This window comes from Lacerta agilis, chromosome 3 (genome assembly GCF_009819535.1).
Source record: "Lacerta agilis isolate rLacAgi1 chromosome 3, rLacAgi1.pri, whole genome shotgun sequence".
In the NCBI taxonomy this organism is placed as follows: domain Eukaryota; kingdom Metazoa; phylum Chordata; class Lepidosauria; order Squamata; family Lacertidae; genus Lacerta; species Lacerta agilis.
The window spans coordinates 100,315,572-100,332,327 of NC_046314.1; the positions used below are offsets into that span (position 1 = coordinate 100,315,572).

The following is a 16,756-nucleotide window of genomic DNA, read 5'->3' on the forward strand; positions in this document are numbered from 1 at the left end:
GTCCCGTTGCGCCAGAAGCGGTTTAGTCATGCTGGCCACATGTCTGTTTGTGGACAAACGCTGGCTCCCTCGGCCTGAAAGCAAGATGAGCACTGCAACCCCATAGTCGCCTTTGACTGGACTTAACTGTCCAGGGATCCCTTACCTAGTGAGAAAAGAGTCCCAGGCACATACATGCCCAGTGCTCTGTTGCTTGATTGGGGGTGTTCATCTGGGAACCCCTAAAATCTATGTCAACCTTGTGTTCTGTGCAAACTTACTCCCAAGTCAGTGCTCATAGGACTGCAGAACTAGGTGTCATTTAATCGCAAGCATGGGTGAACCATTAGAGGAAGCATCAGCCTACGTCCCGGAACTATAAGAAAGCTGAGCCGTGTTTCTGCTCTCGGAATGTGAATCATTTCCCTTAAAATTCGGTTTTCAACACAAAGGGTGGGAGTCTGAGAAGACAAGTCACATAGCTTGAGTGGCACACATTTCTTTTTCTGCCTCAAGGGGGCACAAGAAGATCCCTTTATAAGACTCTTGACATTTTGGAACCGGGGAGGGACACTTGATTGTGGTCATTATTATATGAGCGGAGTGGTTTCTATTTCCAGAAGTGGAATTATTTGGAAAAATGCTCTAAATAATGAAGAGTTCTTACAAGGAGATGGGCTGCTAATGTATCATTATTATTTTCTCCGCTGTCCTCCCATAAGAACCAGAGTAGTTAACAACATAGTACAATGAAGCACAAAATCATAAAAAATTAGAGGGAGCTTTATCAACTATCTAGTCTAACCCATCTGGGGAAGCAGAAAACCAATCTCTCTCCCCTCTGCTCCCACCATTTCTTTCCAGGCCATGGCATAAATTCCAGGTAATGCAAAGGATGGACATAGAATTCCAGGGACATTCACCTGGCATCTTCATTATATATTTTAGGCACCAGGCAAAAGCATTCCTCTTCAACCAGGCCTTTGGTGGATTAATATTCTCCAGCCTTTTAAATGTGTCTGTGGGAAAGGGGTTGTGTTCTTGTTCTTTTGTTTCGTTTGATCATTTGCTTGTGTTTTTGTCTTGTATTTTATTCTGTGAACTGCCCTGAGATCTTATGATGAAGAGTAGTATATAAGTTTAATTAAATAACAAAGCAACTCTTTAATTTTTTTTAAATGGACACAGAGTTTAAACATCTAATCAAGGGTTTCCCAAACTTGGGTCTCCAACCACAGCTGGAGACCCAAGTTTGGGAAACTATTTTCTAATCAGACAAATGAATTGGGGACTATATTGGGGATGGAGGGACCTGTGTTGGTGGACTCCAACTCCCATCAGCCCTACCAGAATAGCCAACAGAGGATGAGATGGTTGGACAGTGTTCTTGAAGCTACCAACAAGAGTCTGACCAAACTGCGGGAGGCAGTGGAAGACAGGAGTGCCTGGCGTGCTCTGGTTCATGGGGTCACAAAGAGTTGGACAAGACTAAACGACTAAACAACAACAAAGGACCCCTGGACGGTTAAGTCCAGTCCAAGGCGACTATGGAGTTGTGGCGCTCATCTCGCTTTCAGGCAGAGGGAGCTGGCATTTGTCTGCAGACAGCTTTCCGGTTCATGTGGCCAGCATAACTAAGCTACTTCTTGTGCAACGGGACACTGTGACGGTAGCCAGAGTGCATGGAAACACCGTTTACTTTCCTGCAGCAGTGGTACCTATTTATCTACTTGCACTGGCGTGCTTTTGAACTGCTAGGTTGGCAGGAGCTGGGACAGAGCAACGGGAGCTCACTCCGTCGCGGGGATTTGAACTTCCGACCTTCTGATCGGCATGCCCAAGAGGCTCAGTGGTTTAGACCACAGCACCACCTGCGGCCCTATATAAGGGCTTTATATACTAACAGCAACACCTTGAACTTGGCAAGGCAGCAAATTGGCAGGCAGTGCAGATCTGTTAGCAGGGGTGTTATATGTCAGCAGGGTCTCACTTCTGTCAGAAACCCCCCCTGCAGTATTCTGCACTTTCCAGGTCAAGTGCATCGTCATACAAAGTGCACTGTGGTAATCCCATCTTGAAGACACCGGTGCCTGAATTACTATCACCAGCAGATGTGCCTACATATACATTTGTTTTCAGTGCATGTAGGTGCTTCAGACCTGGTGGTCTGCACTGAATTCATGCGTCCTGCAATATAAAATGTTAAGTAGCCATCAGATTTGGGAAGAAGGCGCTTCATTGGAGGACATGTTCTTTAGTACGTTGTAACATAAACAACGATCCATTCAGGCACTTCTGTTCATAAAACAGGCCTGCAAAATGCTCTTCATTCAAGAGGAAGGAAGTCTATAGGTTCCTTTACACAACCTATAGAAGCTCGCCCCAGCCCAGTGCCCTTTAAATGTTTTGGACTACAGTGTCCATCAACCCCAGCCAGCATAGTCAATGGTTAGGGATGATGGAAGTTGTAGTTCTAAGCAACTGGAGGTTGTGGAGCTCTTGTTATGTCTGTGGCATGGCTTCCCAAGCTTGGAGCTCCACCTGTTTTTAAACTACAATTCCCATCATCCCTAGCTAGCAGGACCAGTGGTCTGGGATGATGGGAATTGTAGTCCAAAAACAGCTGGATATCCAGGTTTGGGAAACCCTGGTCTACGGCATACGTAGTCCCCCCCCCATTCCATTTTCTTCTTTGGCGATCACTCGCAGCCTAGTAAGATTGTCTTCCATGAATACGGCTTTAAAACAGCAAGTCTATAAGGGACTATGGAGGCCAATTCTGGATCCACATGTCCTTCCACAGTGGGGACACAGGTTCCCAGGTTGGAGCTGATCATGGTAAGGGTTTGCCAAATGTGCCTTCCTCTTAGAACGTTTCTCCCTTTCGTCCTGAGTTTGAGCGTCTTCAGAGCCCATGACACCCAGTTGGAGCACTCGCAGGCCAGTGTTTCCCAGTTCTCGGTGTTTATACTACATTTCCTCCCCTAGATTTGCCTTGAGAGAGTTTTTAAACCTCTTTTGTTGACCACCAGCATTACGCTTTCCATTTTTAAGTTCGGAATAGAGTAGCTATCGTCATTTTATCATCAAAGCAACACTGTGAGATAGAATAGACTTAAGCTGCTGAGCTTGGCCCAACCAAGATCATTCAGTGACCTTTATGCATGAGTGGATGTGCGGACCCAAGTATTCCTAGACTGCTGCTTGAACCACTATACTACACCTCGTTTTATATGCCAAGGACAAAGCGATAAGCTGCTATCTCTCGAAAGAGCTTTAAAATAGGATCCAGGAGAAGCTTCCAGATGTCTCCTGTACTCATCAGAGACCGTCTCATATTCCACCATCTGGGATGAGCTATCCTTCGAAGGTCTCATTCATTTGTTTTTTTATTACGATTAGCCCAACCTGAGCATGATTGGGTGTTTTTTTTAAAAAAAAAAATATGTCAGAGATGTTCTGTTTTTTTCCTCTCTCTCTTCATCGTGTTAGTTCACAATCAAATCAGTCCTAATTTACATTTCTTGCCTTTTCCTTCCTCTTAGCAACATCGTAAAAGGAATACGAAACCTCCGAGACTTATTGCGGACCATGGAAACGAAGGCTACCCAGAGCTTCAGAATGGTAAGCCCAATTCATCAGAAGATGAAGGAGCCCTTCTTTTGGCAGCTAGCAATGGGGGGGGGGGAGGGAGAGAGAGAGGGAGAGAGAGAGAGTTGCGGTTCTTTAGTACTGTTCCTTGCTATGCACTGTGAGTCCAGCCTTGCAATTTTGCATCGTTTAATGGGATAACAAGGTTGGATGGAATTGGAATTGGGAAACCCCCATAGAGAGAAGCTCTGATTTTAGGCTGACATTTGCATGCCTGTTTTGCTTACTAGGTTCTTTTCCACATGAGTGCAATTGCAGAATTGGGTTACAAAGTATGTTCCTTATGATTGGCACTTCTCAGACTAATGCTCAATTGTTTTCTTCAGCTTTGTCTAAGAGCTGCGTGGAGCTCTTGTGTATGTTACAGTTTTGTGGAAACAAAATGCAGTAATAGGCAGAAAGGTGTATGTGGGCATGTAGGAGGAAGGTTGGGGGGGGGATGGAGTTTGATTCTGAAACGGATCCATTTTGGCTGTGGGGATTCTGGAGCCTTCCCCACTGCACCTAATTTCCCCAAACTTATTGAGGTGGGTTGGGGACAAAGAGGAGCACTCCAAAAAAACTACCACACTAGGAAGAAGAAGAAGAAGAAGAAGAAGAAGAAGAAGAAGAAGAAGAAGAAGAAGGGGAGGAGTTTGTATTTGATATTCCGCTTTATCACTACCCGAAGGAGTGTGATGCAGCAGCTAAAAAAGCCAATGCAATTCTGGGCTGCATCAATAGGAGTATAGTGTCTAGATCAAGGGAAGTAATAGTACCACTGTACTCCGCTCTGGTCAGACCTCACCTGGAATACTGTGTCCAGTTCTGGGCACCACAGTTCAAGAAGGATACTGACAAGCTGGAACGTGTCCAGAGGAGGGCAACCAAAATGGTCAAAGGCCTGGAAACAATGCCTTATGAGGAACGGCTTAGGGAGCTGGGTATGTTTAGCCTGGAGAAGAGAAGGTTAAGGGGTGATATGATAGCCATGTTCAAATATATAAAAGGATGTCATATAGAGGAGGGAGAAAGGTTGTTTTCTGCTGCTCCAGAGAAGCGGACACGGGGCAATGGATTCAAACTACAAGAAAGAAGATTCCACCGAAACATTAGGAAGAACTTCCTGACAGTAAGAGCTGTTTGACAGTGGAATTTGCTGCCAAGGAGTGTGGTGGAGTCTCCTTCTTTGGAGGTCTTTAAGTGGAGGCTTGACAGCCATCTGTCAGGAATGCTTTGATGGTGTTTCCTGCTTGGCAGGGGGTTGGACTGGATGGCCCTTGTGGTCTCTTCCAACTCTATTATTCTATGATTCAAAGTGGCTAACATTCTCCTTTCCCTTCCTCCCCCACAACAAACACTCTGTGAGGTGAGTGGGGCTGAGAGACTTCAGAGAAGTACGACTAGCCCAAGGTCACCCAACAGCTGCATGTGGAAGAGCGGAGACGTGAACCCGGTTCACCAGATTACAAGTCTACCGCTCTTAACCACTACACCACACTAGAGTTCTGTGTACTTTGGGTCAGCATTAAGCAATGCAAGGAGCCATGAAAAATGTAGTTCCAGTGGTTTGCAGAAGCTGGGATGCTGCTCTGAACATGTGCTGCGATGCCCAGGAAAGTTGGGCAACATGGGAATTTAATTCCCTATGGTTCCTAGTCTCTCAGGGTGATGGCCTCACCTACTTTCAGCAGCATCCAAGGGAAACCACGCTGCAATAAAACTATGGGGTACTGGATAAAATCAAGAATCTGCATAAGAACAATAAACAGTAATAATAAAAGAAAGCTAATTTTTTTAAAAAAATATTGAGAGTACTGCATTTAAACTGAACAAAATAATCCAGAAATATAAAGTGTAGAAATGTAAAGTATAATGTAGAAATGTAAAGAAATATAGAGCAAAAAAAGAAATGTATATTATGTCACTATATATGCAAGCAACTATAATGCCATATATGCTTGTCCAGTATATAGGTATGTAAGTGTTGTCATTATCTAACTACATAATCTTTAAAACCCCAAGTAAAGTACTAGGAAGCTGATTCTGAAGCTTAAAGGGCTTCTACCACCACTGGCTCCCCGTCTAAGGAATGGCATGGTGACCACCAAAAGATTCCCATTACCAGATCTTAGCTGAAATTACAATGCACATGTAGACACTCTAGTCTCCCCTGTCTTCCTCCAGTGCCTCTGAGAGATGTTCAGAAGCCTTTTCAAATAAACCGCAGCTTGTCATTTCATCCAGTCCTGACAAATGATGGTTGATCTTAACTGTAGCTTTAAAAAAAACAAAAAACAACCAAGCTAACTTCAAACTATGGAAGAAACTATAATTCGTTCCATAGTTTAAGCTGATGCAGGGGGTTAGATGAAGTTGGAGGTCAATTCCAACTCGGTGTTCTAAGATTAACCACAGTGTAGGGTTTGGGTGTAACACTAAACTGTGGTTAATAAAAAAAAGGGAATGAAAGCTTCCCTGCCAGCCATGGTGAAGGAAGATCAGGGAAAGGTGTGAGCCCAATGCTGAGTGCGGCTTGTTCCCAGCATCTCAAAATCATGGTTTATCATGTTGTTTGAATAGCCACTTCCTCAAATTACTGGTGATGTAACTGCTTCTAAATTATTGGGCTATCTCAAAGAATGAAGACTTCAGTTTTAATATTGTATTGCTAATTCTGTTTCAAAATATTTTTAACAGCATCAATGACCAAAAAAACCCCCACTGTTTAGATAGGATTAACATGACAAGGCATGCAATTAAATTAATTTGGAATACTACATGGCAATCTGCGAATGCCTTTTATTTGCATTGTATTTTAAGCAATAATAATGCTTCCCTCCCCTTTTCTTTTTTCTTTTGCCAAAGGCTGTTATAATATAAATCAAAGCCTTGGGCTATTCCAATTTGTCTGGTTTTATTCATAACAAAAGCGAAAGTAATTGAAACTGCTGGTGAAATGTGCAGTAAAGCAAACACACCCACAAACACACGCAGACACTCTCCCAAAGAAAGTAGGGCTTTGTTTACCGTGGCTTCCTCCAAAGAAAGATGCAAACCATAGTTTACCCATCAGAGTGGTAGCTCAGTTGGTGGAGCATGAGGCTCTTAATCCCAGGGTCATGGGTTCGAGCCCCATGTTGGGCAAAACATTCCTGCAATGCGTGTGTGTGTGTGTGTGTGTGTGTGTGGACTAGATCAGTGTTTTTCAACCTTTTTTGGGCAAAGGCACACTTGTTTCATGAAAAAAATCACGAGGCACACCACCATTAGAAAATGTTAAAAAAATTAACTCTGTGCCTATATTGACTATATATAAAGTAATTTTTCTATTTTTCCCACGGCACACCAGGCAACATCTCGCGGCACACTAGTGTGCCACGGAACAGTGGTTGAAAAACACTGGACTAGATGACTCTTGTGGTGTGGAGGCTAAATAGGGGAAGGGACTGCAGTTCAGTGTAGAACACATGCTTTTCATCCCTAAAGCCCCAGCCTCAATCTCTTGAACCTGCAACTTAAGTTAAAAGAAAAGGCATCAGTTGTTGGGAAAGAGACACATGAGTGGTTCTGTCTGTTGGAGTAGACAATTGTGTGCTGGATGGGGAAATAGCCTGAGCTAGTTGAACCCGGTCCTCTGTTTCCTAGCTGGTGTTCCACATTGTGAGTTGTGTCATGCTTCCCACTTAAAATCGTTTAGCCGTTCATTCACAAATGTTACCCATATATACTACTGGAGCTGAGAATCCTAAGAACGAAAGCCATACCCAAAGCAAAGCATTTCTCTGTGTACTTGAGACAACTGGAAAGGTGAGTCGTGTGTGGCCGTCCTGACCGAGTTTAAAAAGCAACCCGATCCAGATCCGACGTATCATGTGTACTGGCTCGTAGCAAGTTGAATCATCAACCTGGTAGGCAGATAGGTGTCTTACTGTGGGCTTTAAAAAGCACACGTTTCCCTCATTTTCTGTCCATTCTTCTCCAGACGGCTGCCAAGCAGTTGGCAGAGCTGCTTCTCCACTCCCTGAGCGAAGATTGTTACTGGAGCCCCTTATCTGATCCTCTCCCTGAGTTCATGAACAAAGAGGATAATTTGTACAACTGCACTACCCTTCGCCGAAGACTGCAGCTACACACGGGAGATAAGTGCGTATAGAGTTCTTTGGGGCTGTTACATCCAGGGCCAGATAAAATAAAATGAAAGGGCAGGCAGTCAAGACACTTAGCAACGGCTGGCTAGTACTGTTTGGTTGTATGCTACTTGCAAAACCCTCCCAGTCGTTGGCTGTGTTGGTTGCGATGCCCTGGAGATTTCAGTTCACTTGTTGTTGTTGTTGTTCAGTCGTTCAGTCGTGTCCGACTCTTTGTGACCCCAAGGACCAGAGCACGCCAGGCATGCCTATCCTTCAGTGCCTCTCGCAGTTTGGCCAAACTCATGTTAGTAGCTTCGAGAACACTGTCCAACCATCTCATCCTCTGTCGTCCCCTTCTCCTTGTGCCCTCCATCTTTCCCAACATCAGGGTCTTTTCCAGGGAGTCTTCTCTTCTCATGAGGTGGCCAAAGTACTGGAGCCTCAACTTCAGGATCTGTCCTTCCAGTGAGCACTCAGGGCTGATTTCTTTAAGAATGGATAGGTTTGATCTTCTTCAGTCCATGGGACTCTCAAGAGTCTCCTCCAGCACCAGTTCACTTACCGAAGGAGAAAGTAGCCCTCTTCACACTTGAGTCATGTGATGACAAGAGCTGTGGAGCTGGGCCCTTAGCCCTGCCCCCAAGTCACCTGTCAGCTGTCAGCTGTCACAAGACCATGTTTGTCCTAACTTGGGCACTGGTGGGAGGTGAGAGGGAGTTACGAACTTCTCTATGAACGGAGGCTCCCTGTGCCATTTGGATAACCTTTTGGCCCAGTTTCTGTATTGTTCCGAAAGCCTATACATGCAGGAACACCCTCCCTGCTGCAGACATTATGAGGAACATGTTAATGGCGAAGACAGGAGGAGCAATGGTGGGAACTGGACTCAATGCATGGCACCCACAGCCTCCTTCGCCAGGCTTACCCACTTCATGGGAGTAACAGGTGAAGTGGGCAAGAATCCCTCACAGATTTCTGATACTCTCGTGTTATTATTATTGTTGTTATTATTTATTGAGTTTATATACCGCCCTATATGCCCGGAGGTCTCAGGGAGGCTCACAGAAAAGATCACAACATATATAATCAGAATAAAAACAACAGCCCAATAACACAACACCCCCCCTGAAAAGAGCCACATTTTAAAAGGGTATAGGATGTCAAACAGATCAACGAAAGGCCTGGTTAAAAAGGAACGTTTTTGCTTGGCGCCTAAAGGTGTATAATGAAGGCGCCAGGCGAACTTCCCTGGGGAGAGCATTTCACAGACAGGGAGCCACTGCAGAGAAGGCCCTTTCTCGTGTTGCCACCCTCTGGACCTCGAGTAGGAGGCACATAAAGAAGGGCCTCAGATGCTGATCTCAGAGTCTGGGTAGGTTCATAAGGAAAGAGGCAGTCCTTGAGGTATTGAGGTCCTGGCACCATGAGGGGAGCAGAAGATCAGTTTGGCTAGGGGGGGAATCTAGTAACAGGAAAGGATATATGTTAGCTCACAGGGTCTGAAGTTGGAGGGTTGGGAGATGGGTATTAGGGAATGAAGGTATTGGAGGAAAGGCAAAGAGCTGAGGAGGTTTGTGCTGGATTTCAGATATCAGCTCAAAACCACAGGCAGGTCTTTGGTTGTGGGTCTCTGTGGGCCCCGTACAATCTGTGTTTTATTACCATTTTCTTAATATTCCATCTGTGAAAACTTAACTTGTCATCTGGAGTTTTTTTGGTTTTTTTGCCCAGGAGACAAATTGCTTCATGTGCAGACGTTGTGTCTAACCAAACAGCTTTGCCTCACTTGAGTCAGGGCTGAGTTTTCTCCTAGGATACACCCTGCCGCTTTTAGTCATCCTGGCCCGGAGAAGCGGTTATATAACGTATGAATCATGCATGAGACGGTTCAAGTTACTAGTCCTGTGGTGGTGTTAACAAGAGTGTCCCATGAGCGAGCTGCTGATGTTGCCTATATTAAAACAACAGGTTTGTTTGTCTTTCAGCATCTACAGCCCCCATGACAACGTTGAAGAGGCTCTCCTCCTCCTCCTTATCAGTGAATCCATGGTAAGCCAGATAGGAATACTTATAAAGAAAGGTAATAATGAAAGCATGCGATAATCATCAGGATAATACTTGATATTTTCAGGATGGCATTTACAGGTTTCTTTCACGATCTTCCAAACTGGCTTCCTGTTCACAAAATCTTGCCTGCTCAGTGGGGAAGAAAGCAGCAGTTGTCTTTTAATACAGCACAGAGAGAGAGCTCTGCTGCTTGTTTTTGTTTTTTGAAGCATCGCTCGATGATGACAGATTAAGCAAATGTTCGGCAGGCAGTCTGAGAAATTTAATAGAAAACCGTGAGTCACCCTAAATGTGGCATAGGAACAATATCATCCCCCTCTTTCTTTCTTTTGCAAAACAGGCTTAATTTTTTAACACAACAACAACAACAACAACAACAACAACAACAACAACAACAGTGTTTTCTTCACTGTGTTATATGAACCTTATTTTAAAACCGCCAAGAGTGCACCAGTTGACAAACAACAGATCTCTGGGCTACAGAGATACAGCTATGGTGCTGATGATTTATTGATTTATACCTTGGTTTTTGTTTCGTTTTTTTTAACAACAAATACACAAGGTGGCTTACCTAAAACCAATGTACAGTAATACAAAATAAGGAAGGAAATACAACTTAAAAAACGAGCAGTTTTGAACAACAGAATATGCAATAAAATCAAGTGACTCTACAGTGCCCTACAAGGCAAATTTAACAGGGTTTTTCACTAAGGCTGAAGTTTACAACATTTGGGCGAGTAACAGGTGAGGGGCATGGTAGATTATGCACAGCGTGGAGAATTCTAGAACCTGTGGTCGTCCCATGAAGAATGTTGAGAGATTCAGAACAGACAAAATAAAGTACTTCTGCACACGGAGCCTAAGCAGAACTGTGGAATTTGCTTTCACTAAGCTGCAGAAATGGCCACCAACTTGGATGGTCTTAAAAGGGGAGGAACAGGCCACCAGCCACAATGGCTATGTTCTCTTTCCACTCTTGGAGGCCGTATGCCTTTGAATACCAGATGCCGAGACTGCACCTTGTGACAGCGAATTCCATCGTTTAAATATGAACTGTGTGAAGAAGTAACAGGTTGGGGCATCTCTAGGTAGGGCTGAGAAAGACCTCTGTCTGAACCTTGGAGAGCCACTTCCAGTCCAATGGACCAATGATCTAACACAGTATGAGGCACCTTCCTGTGTTTCTTATGGCTCAGGTGCCAAAATAGCCCAACCAGTCTGAGGTGTCATGCATCTTGGGCCTGCCTTCATGCCTCGGTACATCCCCTAGAAGCCTATGTGACGTGCAGGAGTTCTGAGACAGCTGCACAGGGGGTTCTTCTGTGAATTTTTGAAAATAGCATTTGTACCCCACCTTTCCTCTAAGGCAGGGTTTCCCAAACTTGGGTATTATTTGGACTGCAACTCCCATCATCCCTACGTAGCAGGACCAGTGGTCAGGGATGATGGGAACTGAAGTCCAAAACCAGCTGGAGGCCCAGGTTTAGGAAACACTGCTCTAAGGAACTTTCACTGTGCTTTGAGTGTGGGAATAATTATCTGAAGAAGGTAAAAGTTGGAAAGCTGATACCTAATTATAGGTTCGCCTTGGCCTGGGTTTTTATAAAACATCCGTTTAACAATCCACCAATAAATGAATATTCCTGATGCCTGTTCAGTGTCTATTCCTGATGAACCCAAGTGCAGGTAGTTTAAGAGCTGTCCTTAAAACTTTCCTGGGCCTGTTTTAGTCACCCCGCCCTTTTCAAAAGGATTTCTAGTGCTGCTGAATATAAGCGAGAGCTGTCTCTAAGCTGGGAAAGGAACGTTTTTCTGTCAGCATTTTTCTCCCAGAACCCCCACCCCTGAGCATTTTTATTTTGAATTTTTTTCATTTACATACTGAAGATCTGTCCCTCAGTTTTGATGCGGTTCATAAGCCTGTCACCCAAGCCACTGTCGCTGTCATTTGGTATTGTTTTTTTGTTTTTGTTTTAAATGGCAAGAGAATGTGTTCCCCTCAGTGTGGCATCTCCCATGCATGTTGTAGATTAACAAAACACACCACAAGTGGTGCAGAGTAATTTGGCTGCCTCTCTCTCTCTCTCTCTCTCTCTCTCTCTCTCTCTCCTCAGCTGAATTGGAAAAGAGACTGCCTGTAGCCAAGACTAATAAACAGTGTGCCCAGTGTAACAGAGTTTGGGAATCATTTATCATCGTCTTATTATTGAGTTAAATGGCCAGATGGGATTTGACCTGGGGAAAAGTCTGAGAAAGAGGGAAGGTGGTGGAAGCAGGACTGCAAAAAAGTCTGTTGCCTTTTGCTTGAGTAAGAACAACAAGAAGAAGCCTGCTGGATCAGGCCAAAGCCCGTTTAGTGGAGGTGGGAATCTCCACATAGGATTCCCAGCAACAAATACATACTGCCTCCAACAAAAGAAGAGGAACATCACGATCTTAGTTGGCAGCCATTGATAGTTTTATTCTCCCTAAATTTGTCTACTCCTCTTCTAAAGCCATCCAAGATGGTAGCCCTCACTACTTCTCGTGGGAACAAATTCCATACTTTAACTCTGCTCTGTGTGAAGAAGTACTTTTCCCCCCAGTGCTATTTTTCTAGAGAAAGATGTGTCGGAGTTCACCACGAATGCCTCCCTTGTTCTCTTAGAAAGGCAATGGCGCCCACCTGAGAGGTGCCAAGTTCTGACTGAAAAAAAGCCCTCCATCTATGTGGGTCTCCTCTTACCTTTTCTCCAAACTTTTGTTGTTGTTGTTGTTTAGTCGTTTAGTCGTGTCCGACTCTTTGTGACCCCATGGACCAGAGCACGCCAGGCACTCCTGTCTTCCACTGCCTCCCGCAGTTTGGTCAGACTCATGTTGCTAGCTTTGAGAACACTGTCCAACCATCTTGTCCTCTGTCATCTCCCTCTCCTTGTGCCCTCCATCTTTCCCAACATCAGGGTCTTTTCCAGGGAGTCTTCTCTTCTCATGAGGTGGCCAAAGTATTGGGGCCTCAGCTTCAGGATCTGTCCTTCCAGTGAGCACTCAGGGCTGATTTCCTTCAGAATGGATAGGTTTGATCTTCTTGCAGTCCATGGGACTCTCAGAATCTCCTCCAGCACCATAATTCAAAAGCATCAATTCTTCGGCGATCAGCCTTCTTTATGGTCCAGCTCTCACTTCCATTTGTAACATTTCCCCATAGTGGAATTGCTCCACTCCCTCAATTATTTTGGTCGCCCCCTTTTGTTGTACAATTTGCAGCCCCGCAACAGCCTTTCGGAGATGTACACAGTATTCTAAGTGTGGTTTGCGCCAGATATTTGTATACAGTAAAGGCATTAGGATATTCCAGAGCTGAGTTTCAAAGCTCTCTAATATGAAAGAGGTTTTATACAGAGCCACTCATAATTCTGATGCTATCCCGAGATAACTTAACTCCTGTACGTTTGCTCCTGTTACCTCTCTCATCTGTTCCCCTCTGTTCCTCTCACAGCTCCAAATGTCACGTTCCCACCTGCGGTTCTCTGCCTGTCACTCCGCCCAGCATCCTATCCCACTTCCACACTGTCAGTCATCACTTCACTCACTCTTATGTCACAGTGCCCTTTAGTTCTGTGCTCTGAATGAGCTCATTCGGCTTATGCCACCCCTCCCCCCCAGTGTGTTGAATCGGACAACCAAGCGCATGCTTAAACTACAGAGTTTGGTACTGCAGGATGTGGTGATGGTCATGGAATCACAGGATGATCGTAGAATCATATTTTGAAGGTACTAGAGGGTGCTGGGTGGTCTGCCTTGCCAGCTTCCTTCTTATCCACCTTGGGACATACAGGGGAGTTGGGGCCCCCGGGAAGGATTTTTCATTTTTGTCTGCCGTCGGTTTGAATTTGCAACTCTGCTCCAAGCTGGAGGCACCATATGGTTATTCTGCCAAGTTACCATCTCTGCATAACGTTTCTGTATGTAGAGCACTCGCATAATTGCTTTGAAAGGTCACCCTGTGAGTATGGAATATAATTTTGGAAGCAGTCCAGTGACATATTCCTGAAATATATGCATATTTGTGTTTTTTCTAAACGGGTTCTCCTGTGAGCATCCCTGCATGCATTCTTAAGGACTAAAAACTGTTCTTAGAGACGAAAGCGACAGAGATGTCCGTTTCTAGAACGTAGGAAACGGACTTATACCAGCTCAGACTATGTGTTCACCTAGCCTAGTGTTGTCTCCTCTGATGGGCAGCTGCTCTCCAGGGTCCTAGAGACAGAAGTCTCCTCTACCAGTGATCCCTTTTTAGCTGGAGATGTCAGGGACTGAATGAGGGACTTTCTGCATCTAAGGCATGTGCCCTTGCCTCTGAGCTACATGGTCACCACGCTTGCAGAGGGCTCTTGTGCTTGGGCCCTGCTTGTGGATTTCTCACAGGCATCTGGTTGGCACCATTGTGAGAACAGGATGCTGGGATAGATGGGATGGGCCATTGGCCTGATCTCGCAGGGTCTTCTTATGTTCTTGGTGTAGTGGTTAAGAGCGGTAGACTCGTTATCTGGGGAACCGGGTTCGTGTCTCCGCTCCTCCACTTGCAGCTGCTGGGTGACCTTGGGCTAGTCACACTTCTCTGAAGTCTCTCAGCCCCACTCACCTCACAGAGTGTTTGTTGTGGGGGAGGAAGGGAAAGGAGAATGTTAGCCGCTTTGAGACTCCTTCAGGTAGTGAAAAGCGGGATATCAAATCCAAACTCTTCTTCTTCTTCTTCTTCTTCTTCTTCTTCTTCTTCTTCTTCTTCTTCTCCTTCTTCTTCTTCTTCTTCTTGTAAACACCTGAAAGGGAATCTTAAATAGTCACTGGTACAAAGTTTAAGAACTGGCAAATTCATATATCACTGTAGTGAAATGTGACCTTATAGGTAAGGTGTTACTATGAAGTTTCACTAAAAAAATAAGTTTCAAACAACCCCAGCTTTGAGGAAAACCTTAGTTGTACAATATTAGACGTCAGGCTCAGCTACATTAGTCAAAATGCAGTGATTTGAATGTGATATAAACATGCAACACCGGATGTTGTCAGAGAGCACAAAACCTTTCTATAGCATTTTTACACAGGATTTTTTTAAAATTTAAACATTGTTATAACGATTTAATTTCTGACTTATTTATAGTGTTTCTCCCCCTGTGTATAGATCCATCCACCCTCCAACCTTCTTAAGTGATTAAGTTGGGGGGGGGGGAAGAAACACTATTTGTTCAAGTCATACTTAAATTGTATTTTTATGTTGTGAACCACCCTGAGATCTAGGGATGAAAGGCGGTATACAAATTTAAAATAATAATAATAATAATAAGAAGAAGAAGAAGAAGAAGAAGAAGCCATGCTCCTTCTGCATTTGATGTATGGCACCATTGCCTGTGCTTGGAACATATAGGAAGCACTTCCTTTTTATTGCAGCGCTAACAGGCGGTATATGTAGTTACATGTATTCCTGTCCCCTTTTTTCTTAAGCCCAAAGCTTGCGGTAATGTACTGGTTTGGGTGCATATTCTATCTGTGCTAAGGCATCACTTTAAAACTCTTAGTTTGGCCCACTGACAAATGCTCGAAATAGCTGACTCTGACGCGAAGCTGATTACTGGCTTTCAGAATATGTGGGGGCATTTCCGGCGCAGCTATTTTTCGCAAGTAAACGCCGCTGCAGAGCTACTGATGCAGAAACTTTTTAATAGCGTGGTATGCAGTGCGTGGAAAGGTTTCATTGACAGCGAGGTTGGTTATGCACATCCTTCCACAAACTTCAGCCTTTCCCACAGTGCTCTTGTTAAATATTCCTTGTTCAAAGAACGCCCCGTGACAAAGTGCCATTCATTATGGCCCACAGAAGATCAAACCCCCAGGAAAAAGAAAAAAAGGCTTTCCTTCATTGAATAGATTTTACGTTCCTCATAAAGAATAGCCACACCTCTGGGAACAGTTGGGGAGTGAGAGTATGAATTGGCTCTGAATCCTTTCCTGCTCATCTCTCTCTGCTCAGAGTGAATTGACAACTTCAAATTACATTTTTTTTGGGGGGGACACACCCACCCACTAGTGATAGAGCATCTATTTTACATGCCCCTGGGTTCAGTCCTTGGCATCTCTAGGTAAGTCTGAGAGAAACTGCTCTCTGAAACTCTGGTGAACCGCTGCCAGTCAGGATAGTTAATGGATAGGAAATCTGACACCCCCACCTTGTTATTTGACTCCACCTCTCATGGTTCCTGGCCGTTGCCCATGCTGGCTGGAACTGATGGGAGTTATAGTCCAGCAACCTTTGGAGGGACACAGTTTCTCCATCTCTAGACAAAGATGGGTAGGAGTGAAGCAGCTTCGTTTGTCCTCCACCCTTAACTGCAAGTGCAGGGATTTTACAGATTAACTGAACCCATTTCTCAGTGTGCCCTTAGCTCAGTGTTTTTCAACCTTTTTTGGGCAAAGGCACACTTGTTTCATGAAAAAAATCACGAGGCACACCACCATTAGAAAATGTTAAAAAAATTAACTCTGTGCCTATATTGACTATATATAAAGTAATTCTCTTGAATAGGAATCAAATAAACACAAAGAAAGTATTTTATAATTACTTTATTATGAAATAGTAAGTAAACAGAAATATGAAAAATTATAAAATACTTTATTCAGTGTGCAACCAGGGCCTGTTTGGCTGAACACAAAGCTGATATTCTGGCTGGAATTTTTCCCACGGCACACCAGGCAACATCTCGCGGCACACTAGTGTGCCGCGGAACAGTGGTTGAAAAACACTGCCTTAGCTCATGCTGCTGTGATTTCATAGAACTGTCGAATTGGAAGGGACACCGGGGGGTCATCTAGTCCAACCCCCTGCAATGCAGGAATCTCAGCTAAAGCATTCATGACAGATGGCCACCCAACCTTTGCTTTAAAGCCCCCAAGGAAGGAGTCCACCACCTCCCGAG

At 44.5% G+C, this 16,756-nt stretch overlaps 1 protein-coding gene across 1 annotated transcript in view; it reads left to right on the top strand.

Annotated features, from left to right (window-relative positions):
- TTC7A (tetratricopeptide repeat domain 7A) overlaps positions 1–16,756 on the top strand; it is a 162,065-nt gene that overhangs the window by 23,790 nt on the left and 121,519 nt on the right. The window contains exons 6-8 of the mRNA XM_033144919.1: positions 3,525–3,603; positions 7,595–7,755; positions 9,728–9,791. Of these exons, the coding sequence (XP_033000810.1) occupies positions 3,525–3,603; positions 7,595–7,755; positions 9,728–9,791 (304 nt within the window). The remainder of the gene's footprint in view (positions 1–3,524; positions 3,604–7,594; positions 7,756–9,727; positions 9,792–16,756) is intronic.